The sequence below is a fragment of the Nicotiana tabacum genome, chromosome 7 (genome assembly GCF_000715075.1).
Source record: "Nicotiana tabacum cultivar K326 chromosome 7, ASM71507v2, whole genome shotgun sequence".
NCBI classification, from domain to species: Eukaryota; Viridiplantae; Streptophyta; class Magnoliopsida; order Solanales; family Solanaceae; genus Nicotiana; species Nicotiana tabacum.
The window spans coordinates 24102512-24116537 of record NC_134086.1 but is presented as its reverse complement, the minus strand read 5'-3'; the positions used below and the strand labels follow the sequence as shown (position 1 = coordinate 24116537).

General features: G+C 33.8%; 2 protein-coding genes and 1 non-coding gene across 3 annotated transcripts; all 3 read right to left on the bottom strand.

Moving 5' to 3' along the window:
• Window positions 1–651: 651 nt before the first annotated feature.
• LOC107788383 (glycolipid transfer protein 1-like) lies at window positions 652–3563 on the bottom strand. Its single transcript, XM_016610065.2, has 7 exons — window positions 3426–3563; window positions 2457–2588; window positions 1882–1937; window positions 1554–1684; window positions 1273–1408; window positions 971–1102; window positions 652–885 (listed from the first exon to the last, which is right to left on the bottom strand). The coding sequence occupies exons 2-7, from the start codon at window positions 2572–2574 to the stop codon at window positions 850–852; spliced, it is 609 nt and encodes a 202-aa protein (XP_016465551.1). The 5' UTR covers window positions 2575–2588; window positions 3426–3563; the 3' UTR covers window positions 652–849.
• A 2285-nt stretch (window positions 3564–5848) lies between these two features.
• Window positions 5849–7631, bottom strand: LOC107788382 (uncharacterized). The gene is made up of 2 exons (XM_016610064.2): window positions 7318–7631; window positions 5849–6205 (listed from the first exon to the last, which is right to left on the bottom strand). The coding sequence occupies exons 1-2, from the start codon at window positions 7585–7587 to the stop codon at window positions 5978–5980; spliced, it is 498 nt and encodes a 165-aa protein (XP_016465550.1). The 5' UTR covers window positions 7588–7631; the 3' UTR covers window positions 5849–5977.
• Window positions 7632–8303: 672 nt separating this feature from the next.
• On the bottom strand, window positions 8304–8375 carry TRNAQ-UUG (transfer RNA glutamine (anticodon UUG)). The gene has a single exon. It is a non-coding gene; the product is annotated as a tRNA-Gln (tRNA).
• Between the last annotated feature and the right edge of the window lie 5651 nt (window positions 8376–14026).

Here is a 14026-nt window from a genome sequence, read left to right as displayed (position 1 = left end):
ATGCATGATATGTCGTTCTAAACTTGATGCGGATACTTGAACGTGCAGCAATGGAACTTCACAACTTGATCAAACGACTAACAACTGAGACTTAATGAAACGGTAACAGAAGACTTTGTGATGCTCAAGTTGTCTTAATCAACAGCAACCATCCCGGATAAAGTGTAAGCAAACTAATCATGTTTACAAGAATCAATTCCAACTCATGAAAATGGCATTAGGCTCGTGAGGAATATTAATTTATAGATAGTTTAATCACATAGTTTTTAAGCGGATAAGGGTTAAGCAGGGGCAGAGCTAGAATTCCGGAAGCAGGTTCGGCCGAACCCAACAACTTTGGATAGAACCCTATATTTATCTTAAGAAATCTATTGAATATATTAAAATTATTTATTTAGAACCCAATAACTTAAAACGATTAGAATCCCGAACTCATAAGCTTGAAATCCTAGCTCCGTCTCTGACTGTAAATGATATTGTTTAACTTGACAAACAAAGTTATTTCAATGTAATTAAGGGGTAAAAGAACAAGGGAAAGGGGCGGGGGGGGGGGGATGCAGTATGCTTTCCTTACCATCTCATTTCCTTTTAATTCACCATTCTAACCAAAATATTTTGTCAAAAAGAAGCAACATTAGAGAAGTAAGACACTGACCAGAAAATATCATAAAATTTTAGCAGGACGAAAAGAATATAAAAGCAACAGATGTGAAAATTTAGGGAGAACTAACAATGCTGTTGAAAAATTGGGACAAAATGAAAATAGAATCAACAAATACGGTAAAGATCTACACTTTAGAACTTCAGAATGCTGAAACTGGAGAAGTAGTTGTCCAAGGAAGACGTTGATTATGAAGCTTTCATACTGTCCAAGCCAACACTAGCCTGCACAAAAGGCCAATACATCGTTCACAAACTTAAGTCAACCGTAGTTTTGTTTGAAAACTTGAAAGGAGTACTAATGTCATACCAGAAATTTGTGGATTTGCTGAAGTATAGGTGAAAACGTCGTACAAAACTTTTCCATATCTCCGTAGATGTCACCGTTGCCACCTATAACCTCCATGAACTTTTTCCTATCTGGAGCAAGCTTTATGGCAACCTTTGGTTCACATTAAGAAACACGTTAGCACGCTTTACAGGTTCAAAAGACCAAATTTACAGTACAGTTTCTCATATAAGAGATTAACATATCAATGAGACAAAGTCTTTGGCTAGTTGAAATCCTGTTGTTAGATCATTTTTAGACTGAAAACACAGTGAGGAAAATACCGTAAAGCTTGAACTAGCAAGCCATCCATGCCATTTCTTCAATGTCTTGGCGTAAGAATCGTTGCAAGCTTGGGACATTGACCAATCCTGATGCTGAACTAAATTGTGAAATAGCACTACTATGAAGTCCATGGCTCTGCAGCATTAGCAGAAAGATCGATTAGTCTATTTAGCGTTACACATTATGGAACCAGAGTTCGTTCATGAAATAAGCAAATGCAAGCTTGTTATGCACCAAAGATAAAGGACTACATAACGAGGATGGAAAAACAATCGCCTACCTTGTTAACCATAGCAAACCATTGGTACAACTTGATGATGATTTAGCAGTCTTTATCTCAACTTCTGCCTGTACGAAACTGTACAAGTAGTTGAATCTCGATGTGTTATCATTATACTTGGATTCTAACCTCTGTAAGGAAACAAGCATTGAGTATTCGCTATTAGGACCAATGTCAGATATCTCAAATTTTGCATATGTATAAGGTTACATGAGAGATTTTCAAAAAGAAGAATTCTAATGATACTGTTACACATGAAATCTGCAGCACAAGTCGCGATATTTGTAACATTTAAACAGAAGAAACAAAGAAATGACTAACGACTCACTGATATATTTCCATTGATGTCAGATTTAACCACAGTCATAGCAGCTCCAAATTTATCTGGCATCAGGGTGTCAATTTGTTAAAAAACTTCAGATAACACAAATACATCTATCTATGAGAATCCAAATATGCATCAGTTTAGCACAAAAGGTTGTTAAGGTGGTGAATATACTAACATCATGAAATATTTTTTAAAGGGCAGCCTGGTGCACTAAGCTCCCGCTATGTGCGGGGTCCGGGGAAGGGCCGGACCACAAAGATCTATTGTATGCAGCCTTACCCTGCATTTCTGCAAGAGGCTGTTTCCACGGCTCGAACCCGTAACCTCCTGGTCACATGACATCAACTTTATCATGCAATATTCTCTACTAACAGAAATTGGCTTCAATACTAGAAGTGTAACAACAATAATGTACTCGGTGTAATCCCATAAGTGAAGTCTGAGAAGGGTAGTCTGTACGTTGACCTTACCCCTACTTTGTTAAGGTAGACAACTTGTTTCCGATAGACCCTCGGCTCAATGAAAGCAAAATCACAGAGTAATAATCATGATAAATTTGGAGAAAAGGTTTGAACCTAGAATTGGCAATACAAGTTTGCAAACTTCCAAGAAAGGCTTAGTCATCAGCTCCCCATGTTCAGACTTGACATGTTTCATTCCTTCCAAAGCAGGGGAAAACAGTGTTCCCTCCATATTTGCCTATTTTACTGCACGTAAAAGCTTCCTATCATTTATCATTGAAAATAAAGATAACCAAAAAAAAAAAAAAAAAAAAATAGAGTAGCAAAATAAGACTGCAGAATATGCCAGTAAACCTATGAATGAAAATGATTATCCAGATTTTTTTTTTGAAACAAGCAAATTGGATTGCCAGTTTCTATAGAGAAGTGATGTTTCTTATACAACATAAAGGATGTACATAAACAACTCCTAAAAATATTGTTTCATCAAAATCCCTGTAATAAAAGGGCATCCCAATGCACAAAGCACTCGCGTTTATGCAGGGTCCAGGAAATTGCCGTACCCAAGAGGGTGTGATGTAGGCAGCCTAGATTCCACGGCTCGAACCCGTGACCTATAGGTCACACGAAGACAACTTGATTGTTGCTCCAACGCTCTCCTTCCCTACAATCCACATCTTATTTTTTTGTTTCCTCGAATATATCCTAATTCTTGTCCTAATTCTTCTTTCCATTCAACCTCTGATAAAAAAAGATATACCTTGGTAATATTTTATTTCTTCGACAAGTTTATTGATAAACATAACAGCCCTGTTGTTCTGATAGAGAGAAGAACCTATAATTACATTTTCGGAAAATTTCCAAACGAACAATTTCAGTAAGATCTTTTAATTCCTATCCTAGTTAGTCTTGATTCGGCATTAGAAGTATATTGACCTTTTCCCAATAGCCGAATGGTTTTGTCTGTAAATACTGATAGCTGAAAAATCAGATCAAGAGAACAAGGGAAAAACTGAAAAAAGACAAATTTGATAACATGTCAAAAACCATAAAGTATAACAGGAATGATTAAAAAAAAAGAACCTGGGATTTCAATGCTAAGATGTGGAACAATAAGGTTGAAGGTCAGATGATATTGTGTATATTTTTTCAGTTACATATCTTTTTATGAGGAATGAGATATACTAATTTTTATTAGAATTAATTGTTAGTAGAGTGGTCAGAGATGGAAAGAGAGAAGGGAGTGGTTGTCACGTTTAATAACGGTTTTTCAAATTAGCCGCTGCTTCTACGGTATGTTCGGAAAAAGTCATGTAGGTTAGTGGAATTTATTTTCTCTTCTTATTATTTAGGCACAATTAAGGTGCTATTACATTTTTTCTCTCTGTTATTTTCAACAAATTGGAATAAAGTACAAATACTAAAATTAAGTAGTAGACGGCTTGTTGTAATATAATCAGAATTTTTTCTTTCGAGAAATAAGGGAAATTTCATTAAGGTGTATAATAAAAGTGAAATGTAATTTTAGTTAGTCTTTTATTTTTTACTCATATCGTGATCCCAAATATGGATAAAGGAGAAGGGTTCCGATAGACCGACAGTTTATATGAACCCTTACGATAAAATATAGGAATTTTTACCTCCTATAGCAAATGTTAACACCTTATTTATTTTAAATAAATACCATTTAAAAAAATTATATTCTATAGATATAACAAAATATTTAATTTTGGTTAACTCCTAGCCCTAAGTCACTAAATACGCTAATCAGTTACACTATTTTCTTTCTCTCTCACTTTGATACATCTCATTCTCTTCCCCCATCCCATTAATCCCATTAAAATTTCCGATCTCCTCCTCCTTCCACCGATTTTCTTTCTATCCCTTCCCACTTTCCCGTCCCTTTACACCAACAGTATTACCGTACACAACAGATTTAATGGGAGGAACCATTCCAACAATAAAAGCCAACAATGTAGCAAATGTTGGAGGCGGGAGAACATGGCGAACTGGAGTTTGTTCAGTGACAATTCTTATTCTTCTAACCATCCGGGGCTCCGCTAAACATCTAATAGATTTTGGACTCCTCAGAGCGGGCGCCTCCTCCAAAGACTGAGTGACGTCAAGTCCAACGAGGAGATGGCGGCGGTCGTGGAAAGAGGATTCAGTTTCGGAGATCCACTAAGTGACGATTCTTTCTTTCGAGATGAAGAAGAATATTTCTTTTAATATATTTCAATGTAATTTCAACGTATTACGCTGTATTTTCATGATTTTCATTGTCTTTTTTTTATATTGTAATTCAATGTATCTCGTTGTATTCCATGTATTTTATTATATTCACTGTCTTTTTTTTCATTGTATTGCAATGTATCCCGTTGTATTCTATGTATTTCATCGTATTCACTGTCTCGCTATATGCCATGAATGTATTCATAAGTTTTTTTAAATTAATATAATTTATGTATTCAGATGTATTATATAATTTCTCTGAAGATTGCTTTGTTTTTGGGATATTTTTTGGTTGAGAATCTTTTTTATAACTGAAAATACAAATTTTGTGTGTTATAATTGAGTTTGTTGAGTTATATTAGGAGTCTATTATGTTAATTGATTTACTTTCCGTTTTAAAAACAGTGTAATCCCCTATTTCACGCCGTGAATACAGTCGAATACAATAATCTGTCCAGCTGTAATCCCATGTTTCACTCCATGAATACAGTCGAATACACTCGAATACAACAACTTATTAGCTGGACTTCCCTGATTCACGCCTATTTTTGCTACTGTATTCATGAATACAATAGCTTAAATACATCAAATACATCTTATAACCACATAAAGGATATCTATAATCCGTAATATAACAAATGATATCTATAAATGACTAATTACTACTAAAAAATAGTGTTTTATGAAAATTTCTCTAAAATATATTCCGAATATTGGAGCGACATGGTCAATAAAAATTTATATGACGGATCTCAATTTATTACTTAAGACGTAGTATTTGTTGTTCTAATTGCGTAGAAGGAAATTAGGAATTAAGTGCAACTCGAGCTTTTACGGCATTGTAATTAATGCAACATGGTCTAGGCTATCTTCAACTTGCTTATGATTAAAGCATAAGAGTTATAATAATTTTGAAGGAAAATTGGAATTAAGCTACGCTTGGATTAGATTTGGTTGAAGCTTGAAAGAAAGAGAAGATTTTTTTTAGTTATATTGAAAAATAGTTTGAAAATTGAAGTTGTGTTTGGATATTTATTTTACTTGAAAAAAATTAGAAATTTGTGAGTGGAAGACAAAATTTTACCAAAAAACTTCTAGTTTTTGAAACTTGAATTTTTTTAATTAAAAAAACTGATCACATTTCATGAACAAAAAATATTTTCAAATTCTTTTTTAAAAAGTGAATAAAAAATCTATGTCTAAACAAGAACCAAGCAAACTCAAGTTTTTAACAACATGCAGAGCTCGAAAAAAAAATACATCAAAGCCTTGAATACAGAATAAAGGCAAAACTATTTTATTTTTAGTCTCACCAAAATGATATAGTATTTTTTTTTTCCTTCATCACCAAACACACAAAAAACTCTTGTGATACACAAACAATTAGTAAAACACGTCTTTTATCAAAAGACATTTGGCTCAGGATATTTGATAGAATTCTTGACAATTTTCTTAGTAGCAGCATCACCAAGATCAATGCCACAAATATCAGCCAATCTGATAAGATAAAGCAATACATCAGATAATTCTTCACCAAGATGCTCTTTATCTGATTCCTTCCAATTTGGTAACCCTCTATCTACTTCTCCTCTCCATTGGAATATCTCTGATAGCTCCCCTACTTCACCTACCTGAAATTTTCAATTTGACATACCATAATTGAATCATATTCTAATCTTATTCTCTATTCTCACCATCACTAGTTAGCTTAACCATTTTATTTTTCATGAATAATGGAGAGATGCTTTTTATTTTCTTGTGTACAAAACTTTGCCAAGTAGTTATATGCCATTTAGATGCAACAGAAAGTCTATTAGTTAGTTATGATTCTTAGTTCTTATTTAAAGGGAGTATTGGAGAAACGATAAAGTTGTTTTCGTGTGACCTACAAGTTACGAGTTTGAGCCGTGGGATCAACCGCTAAGGCTTCATTAGGGTAAGCTGCTTACATTATATCCCTTGGGATGCGATCATTCCCCAAACTTTGCGTGAATACGGAATACTTCGTGCACTGAACAACCTTTTTTGATTCTTAGCCCTTATTTCTGCCACCAAGTTGGAAACACGATAACTGGTACCAACTTTCATACACATGTTATATGACTATCATCAACTTGTATAAGAACATTCTATATATAATTGGTCATGAAATAAACTTTAGCTTCAAGCGACTAATTAGAAAAGGATATAAAAATCAATCTTATTGCTCCTTTAAAAAGAATTAGGGAGCTCTCGAGGATTGGATTAGTCCACTAATCAAAATTAATAGGTACTGTGATTTAAGTTAAGGCAATTTTTTATGGTAAAATAGCTATATATATGATAGAAAAGTTTTACCAGTGACAAGAAATGAGTTCTTTCTTACTTCAAGCAAGCATTATTGCAATTTCATGTCCTATATCTTAGACTAATGTATCATTTCAAGTACCTAATGGCCATTGATGAAACTAGCTAGAGACAGGGGAGCATGCAACCAATATTAATGGATTTAACTGAACCTAGTATTTTTCGAACATAAATATAAACATACACATGAAAAACCACTGAAATATCAACTAGTTATTAATAAAATTTTGAACCTATATTTTCAGAAGTATAGCATGATCACCGTTAAGAACCAGAAAAATTGAATTCATCCGGCTTAAATCTTGGATTTGTCTTTGGATAAAAATGCTTTTTTAAGTCAAAGATGACAAGATCATATTAAAGGCAGAAAGGTAGAAAAACTTGATAAAAGAATTACCATGGCAAGGAGCAAATTCCTAGGGCTGTGAAACTTTTCCCAGTTTCTAACCTTAGCAAATTCTTCAAGCTGCTTAGATAGGTCTTTGAGACTAATATCTATTGATCTCTCTTGAAGTACTCCCTCTTTTCTTTCTTGTTCCATGGCTAAGTAAATGTGAGATTTGTTGCTTACAAAGAGACTAGAGGCCCTAATCTTGGATTTTAAAGGAGAAAATTTCACATTTGCAAATGGAATATTATAACCATAAAAGTGCAATGATGATAGCATTTGTTAAGTGATGAGGAAAAAGGAAGAGCAAAATTCTTAGGGCATACTAGCCTCAAATATTGGTTTTTATATGCAAGGATTCTTATGTTCCATCCCATCCATGTAGAATATTATATTCCAATTTTCTTAGTTTATTGTGAAAGGACAGTGCAAATTGATGAGCAGGTGAAACACCTTTTTGTGCAAATTGAGCAGCTGGCCTATGATTTATCGGAAACAATATTTCTATCTCACACAAGGTAGGCAGATCCCGAAAGAGGGTGTTCAATATATATTATATAACTCTAAAAACCTAATCATTACCTATATACACAATGTGATTTTTCGACGAAGGGTGATCGATTGACGACCCTTAAGACAATATAGCTTCGCTCCTGAAGGTAGGAGTAAGGTCTGTGTATATCTCACCATTTTCAGACTCCACTTGTGAGTAAACATTGGATATTGGATTGTTGAACAGCTCAATTAAACATCTTTCTTTTGCTCTCATTGTGCACCATTAGATTATTTAAGATTTATGTTTATGGGATATGAGTAGTGAGTAAGCCCAACCATTGAGTTTGTCTAGCGTTTTAGACCATTCATTTGCTGCTTAATTAGTCATTTCATTAACTTGATTAGTCTTTTCAGTTTAACGAATAAGGAAAACCTATTTTTGTCATTTCAAAGACCCAAAATAGAGAGAGAGAAAGAACGAAAAAAATAACAAAAAAAAAAGGTCCTACCGGGAGTCGAACCCAGGTCGCTGGATTCAAAGTCCAGAGTGCTAACCACTACACCATAGAACCTGATATGTTACACTAGTTTGTTTTATTTTATTTTCTCAGTTGTTCCTTAAAAAACCAACCAATGCAATCCATACTCACTTCAGAGCCCGACTAATCCGGATTCGCGCCGGGTAAGTATCATTAAAGGAGGAAGTGTTTTTTTCTTTTCCAAAGCTTAAATTCGAGTTTTCTAATTAAGGGTGGCAGAATCCTATCTATATATCCCACCACAACTCTAGATGATGATGTTTGTTTAAACATAGCACATTCATTCTTCATTCAAAACTACGAAAAAAAATATATTTCTTGCAATAACGTAAGAAAAAGTTTCTAACTTATATATGAATTAGAAAAGATTACATCAACTTGAAAATCATACAGAGTTTCATTTTGAGTTATTATTTATTTACTTATGTACATTTTGGGGGGGGGGGGGGGAGTGGAAATGAAATAATTCAAATCTTGTGCGCATTCCAAGAATGAGTATACATGGAAATGGAGTAGACATTCCACTAGTTAAATCATACTATATGAAGAGGGATGCGAAAAAGGGTAAATATACCTTTCAACTTTCTTTGTTTATGGAATACAAAAACATTATCATTTTAATTTGGAATATTTTACCCTTATCTATGCTTATCATCATCACTTCAATTTTGACATTCTTCTTATCAACCGAAAGAAAAAATATCATGCAGTCAATAATTCTTAAACATTTCTCAATTATTCCTTGCATCTAATAATTTCCTTAGATAACATTGAAAATTATTTTTTTATTAGAAATAGACAGAAATTACATATCAAATTGTTCCTCTTCGTTATTTTATAGTATATGTTAAGTGCTTACTGATTCTACATTCCATCATTATCAGTAGTAATATTATATTATTTACTAATAGCTAGCACCTAAATAGAATCTTTTTGTTAGTTTATGATATACATGTATCAAAACCAGAAATAGTGATAGAGAAGGGTCGGTAAGACTGATATTCTAAATTATAAACAAATTGGGAGAACAAATACAAAATATTCCAATTTACTCCCACATTTTTCTTTTTCCTAATAATCTCAAAGCTCAGTCACGCTTATGCCTTTGCATCTCACAATAAGGAATCTAACAAAGTTCTTTTTCTTCTTTGTTTAGTAATTTATGTATTATATTTTTCTTCTGATAAATATCTAATAAAGTTTATACACAAGGAAGGGATGCTTCAACCATGTCATCTCCCTGTTAATGCCATTGAAAATAACTCTTTTGTGTAAGTAATATTTTTTGAGGAGAGACCTAGGTCTGATTTGGTGGAAAAGGGAAAAAAGAAACCTCTCTCTTTGAAGGTGCGCCTTGGAGCAACGATAAAATTATTTCCATGTGATTTATAGGTCACTGGTCCAACATATGAAAGTAGCCACTAATGCTTGTATTAAGGTAGACTGTCTGTATCACACCCCTAAGATTGCAGCTTTTTCTCAGACCCTGCGTAAATGCGAAATGCTTCGTACACCGACTGCCATTTTTCTCCAAATACTATATATGTTCTTGAGCGGGAAATTTTAGTAGTCTAGTTGATTGACTATCTAAATTTTTACTTTGTTGGTGAGAAAGTTAATTTTTACCTTTTCATCTTCTCCCCGTTTCCGTTTCCCCTACCCTATAATAAAAAAATTAAAACAGAAAAATATTCTTGGTCTCTTCAATTTAAATTGAAATTTTTACCTCCTATAGCAAATGTTAATATCTTATTTATATTAAATAAATACCATTTAAATAAATTATATTCTATAGATACCTTTTATGGTTTATAGCAAATTTTTTAATTTTGGTTATCTCCTACACTTAAGCCACTAAACAAGTTAGTTTTTATTTTTCTCTCTCCCTTTTCAAAATTTTCTCTCTCATAATTACCATATTTCATTAAAACTTCTCAATACACGTTCTTTCTCTCTTTTATTTTGATACACTCTATTCTCTTTCCCATTCCCTGCAAGCACGCCCAAAACCAGAGAAACCTCTCACCCACATCGCTTCCTTCTTCCCCAATCTCGGCATAAACCCTAATTTTCTCTCGATTGTTATCATTTGTTTCTATAATTAGTGTGGTAAGTATTTAAATTTTTTGATTTTCGCTATTTTTGTTTATTCTCAACATCTCTACTCACCAAGTTTTCTCTAATCAACAGTATTCAAGCGTATTCTCACAATGTCTGATTCAACACCCCGCAAGTTGATTACAAGAGGTATACCCACTAAAATTCTCACCTTCGATGGGCCCTCTTTCTCCTTGCAAATCACTCAAGGGGAATTGGATGCAGGTTTAGCAAAAAATATGGCATTGGAGAAGAGAACAAAATCTCGCCATGACAAGTTCAAAGAAACCCAAGTTGAGAAATCATTGAAGGAAACAAGACTTCCCATTGCGGAAAAGAGGAAAAAATATATTTCTGAGGCTTCATCTGTCAAGGGGAAGGAGGTTGAAGCAAGTAATTAAAAGCTCGGATACCTCGGAAGAAAATGTAATTTCTGATGTATTCATCTGTATTGTTGATGTACTCATCTGTATTTATATGTATAAACCTGTTGACTTCTCTGTTTTTTTATGTATATAAATACATGTACATGTATTTAAATTTATTCAAAAAGGATATTCAATGTATTTTTGTACTTACAGAAATCAATGAAACAAATATGAATATGTATTCTGATGTATGCAAATTGACTTTTATTGAATTGTATGTTGCATAATGCATTTTAGATTTATTTAGATGTATTCATATAGTTCTTTCACTGTTTTTTACCTTAATAGATTGACCTTTTCATATTGCATATAGTTGTATTTATAAGGATTTTCAAAGTTCCCATCACTGTTTTATTCTAATTGCAATATCTTTATTTGTTGTATGCGTATGTATTATATGTGTACATATATTTCTATCACTGATACAACTACTCCAGTTTATTTTTGCAGTTTGTATTTAGTTGTATTTATATGTATTTATTCTTGTTAAATGCAGGGAATTAAGCTGATTGTGAAAAAACAGCCTATATTTGCACCGCATATCAGTGTATATACTAACACATACATAGTCTCAGAGCTAAAAGAAAATCTTACTCCAGAGCAGTACAAATAACTTGATAATACTTGTTTTGGAAATTTCCTTCAAATAAAGCGTTGTGAAGTCCAACATCAACTTTTCAGATGCTTCATGGCTCTCCAGTTAGAAGGAAGTCCTGATGATGTATTTTCAATACACGCCAATGGTACTTCATTATCTTTCTCAATAAGGGAGTTTGCGCTTGTGATTGGCCTCAAATGTGTTGGTAACCCTACTGATTTTTAGTTCAATGAAAAGGTTTCTAACCGGATTATTGAGACTTACTTTGGAGGTGCCAATCTTGTCAAAAAGAAAGATTTGTTGAAATGCTTTGCTGACAAGAATTGGGGTCACGACAATGATGGGGATGCCTTAAAGATAACTGTGTTGTATTTAATACACACTTTTATTTTTTCATCCGAGAAGAATAGCACAACCATCCCAAGGCTACATTTTGACTTAGTCGATAATGGGCGCTATTCTGAATATCCATGGGGTATAAAAGCATTTGAAAGCCTGACAAAATCTATTAGCAAGAAGATGGATGCTCAGAAGAAGTACTACAGGATAACTGGGATGCCTGTAGCTATGCAAGTGTGGTTTTATGAGTGCTGTTCAAATGTTGATCCCAAAATTGCACTCCGAGTTGATAACGTGGTCCCCAGAATACTCAATTGGAGATCCACCGGAAATCAGCCAAACTTTGCTTATCTGATGAATGGCATGTTCAATGACAAGGGAAATATGATAATTTACAATTTGTATCCTCGCTAGTTTATAATTTACTAATCATTACTGCTGCATACAGTTGCATACAGTTACTGCTGCATACAGTTGAATACAGTTGCTGCTACCTTCATTATTACTGCTGCATACAGTTGCATATAATTTACTAATCATTACTGCTGCCTTCACTTGAATACAAATTACATTTTGATTCCAGATTTGCATACATCCATTCTAGTAAGACTTTGATTGTATTTCGTTTTTCAGATTGTTTACAAGGACATCCATCCAACCGATATAGAGCTTTCCGTTATTTAGATTTCTCTAGTAGGCGTTGCTATTGAGAACAATCCTACTCCTACTTATTCAGGCAAGTCGGCAGAGGATTCAGATGACTTTTCTCCTACACCTGATCTTCAGTGTAAGAAGAAACATGCTGCAAGTGTTGGTCCATCTTCATCACCGCCACATAAAAAGCGCAAAGAACAGACTATTCATCCCTCAAATACAGAGACTCAATCCAAGAATCTTCCTGTTGGTGTATCTGAAATTGCACAAAATATTTTGCATCACAATCAGCCAGCAGATTACAAAAATAATGAAGTATCTTCTTTGAGGAAAAACCTAAATTCATTCAAAGAATACGTGAGTTTTTTATCCACATATTAAACATTACAGTTTAGTGGTTAACATTCATATATTTTTGGCGCACTTTTCTAATTATTTCTGTCTTGCTAAGATTGTGGGCGAGTTCAAGTCTCTGAAATCATTGATCAATGATAACTTTAAGATGCTTTCTGACCATCTTCAAGACAATCAGCAAAAGAAAGTTTACACCAGAGAAAAGAAACCACAGGGAGACATGATGATGGTATTGAAATGTCACATGATGCCAACTTGCAAGATATTCCAAAAGGTCACAGACAGACCGATACAGCTATCGGCGATAATGTTGAGGTTTAACATTTTTTAACCTCTTTAGTATATGTTTATATCTCATGTTTGCTCTTATTCAGATTAATCATATATAAAACAATTTGTAACATTATGAAATACAAGTATATACAGAATACTTCAGTATTTTTAATTATCTTAATCCTATATGCATTTGTATTTTCCTGACTTTATTTATACATAATTATTGTGATCTACGCATGTTGTATCTAGATGTATTCATATATATTAAAATATGATACTTGTTGTCACGACCCAAATTTTTCACCATCGGGAGTCGTGTGGCGTCTACTAATCTGAGCTAGGCAAGCAATTCATTTAACTACTTACTTCATTACCAATTATTTCTTTTTAACAAATATAAGGCGATAACATGAAAACAGCGAAACTTTAAATAATTAGGCAGAAGATAATGATTAAATATCTGAAATCTGCATCTATTACAACTCTTAAAAACTAAAGCACCCAAAACCTGGTGTCACAGTATGACAGACGGTCTAAGATTTACTACATACAAAGTCTGAAGAAAATGACAATACACTGTTTCTGAATAAAAGGAAAATGAAACAGGAAATAAGAATAGAGGAGACGCCAGGGCCTGCAGATGCCTGCAGGTCTACCTTGGATCTCCGCATGGACTGAAGGTAGCCTCCACACTATGGTCCAAAAGCTGCTCTGAGATCTGCACATAGTGCAGAGTGTAGTATCAGCACAACTAACACCATGTGCTGGTAGGTGTCTAGCCTAACCTCGGCAAAATAATGACGAGGCTAGGACCAGACTACCAAATAAACCTGTGTAGTTCAAATACATATACAACGGAAATAAATACAGAAATAACAGCCAATATGGGAGGGGGAGCATGCTGTGAGGGAGATAACAATTCCGAATAGAAAGACATC

What these genes read in the sequence shown, in the direction of transcription:
- LOC107788383 (XM_016610065.2), bottom strand. Translation starts at nt 2,574, where the DNA reads ATGGAGGGAACACTGTTTTCCCCTGCTTTGGAAGGAATGAAACATGTC. An exon ending in ACATCAATGGAAATATATCA is followed by an intron (nt 1,685 to 1,881) that starts GTGAGTCGTTAG and finishes GTTTCCTTACAG; the next exon opens with AGGTTAGAATCCAAGTATAA. An exon ending in AGCAAATCCACAAATTTCTG is followed by an intron (nt 886 to 970) that starts GTATGACATTAG and finishes CCTTTTGTGCAG; the next exon opens with GCTAGTGTTGGCTTGGACAG.
- LOC107788382 (XM_016610064.2), bottom strand. Translation starts at nt 7,587, where the DNA reads ATGCTATCATCATTGCACTTTTATGGTTATAATATTCCATTTGCAAAT. An exon ending in GGAATTTGCTCCTTGCCATG is followed by an intron (nt 6,206 to 7,317) that starts GTAATTCTTTTA and finishes TGAAAATTTCAG; the next exon opens with GTAGGTGAAGTAGGGGAGCT.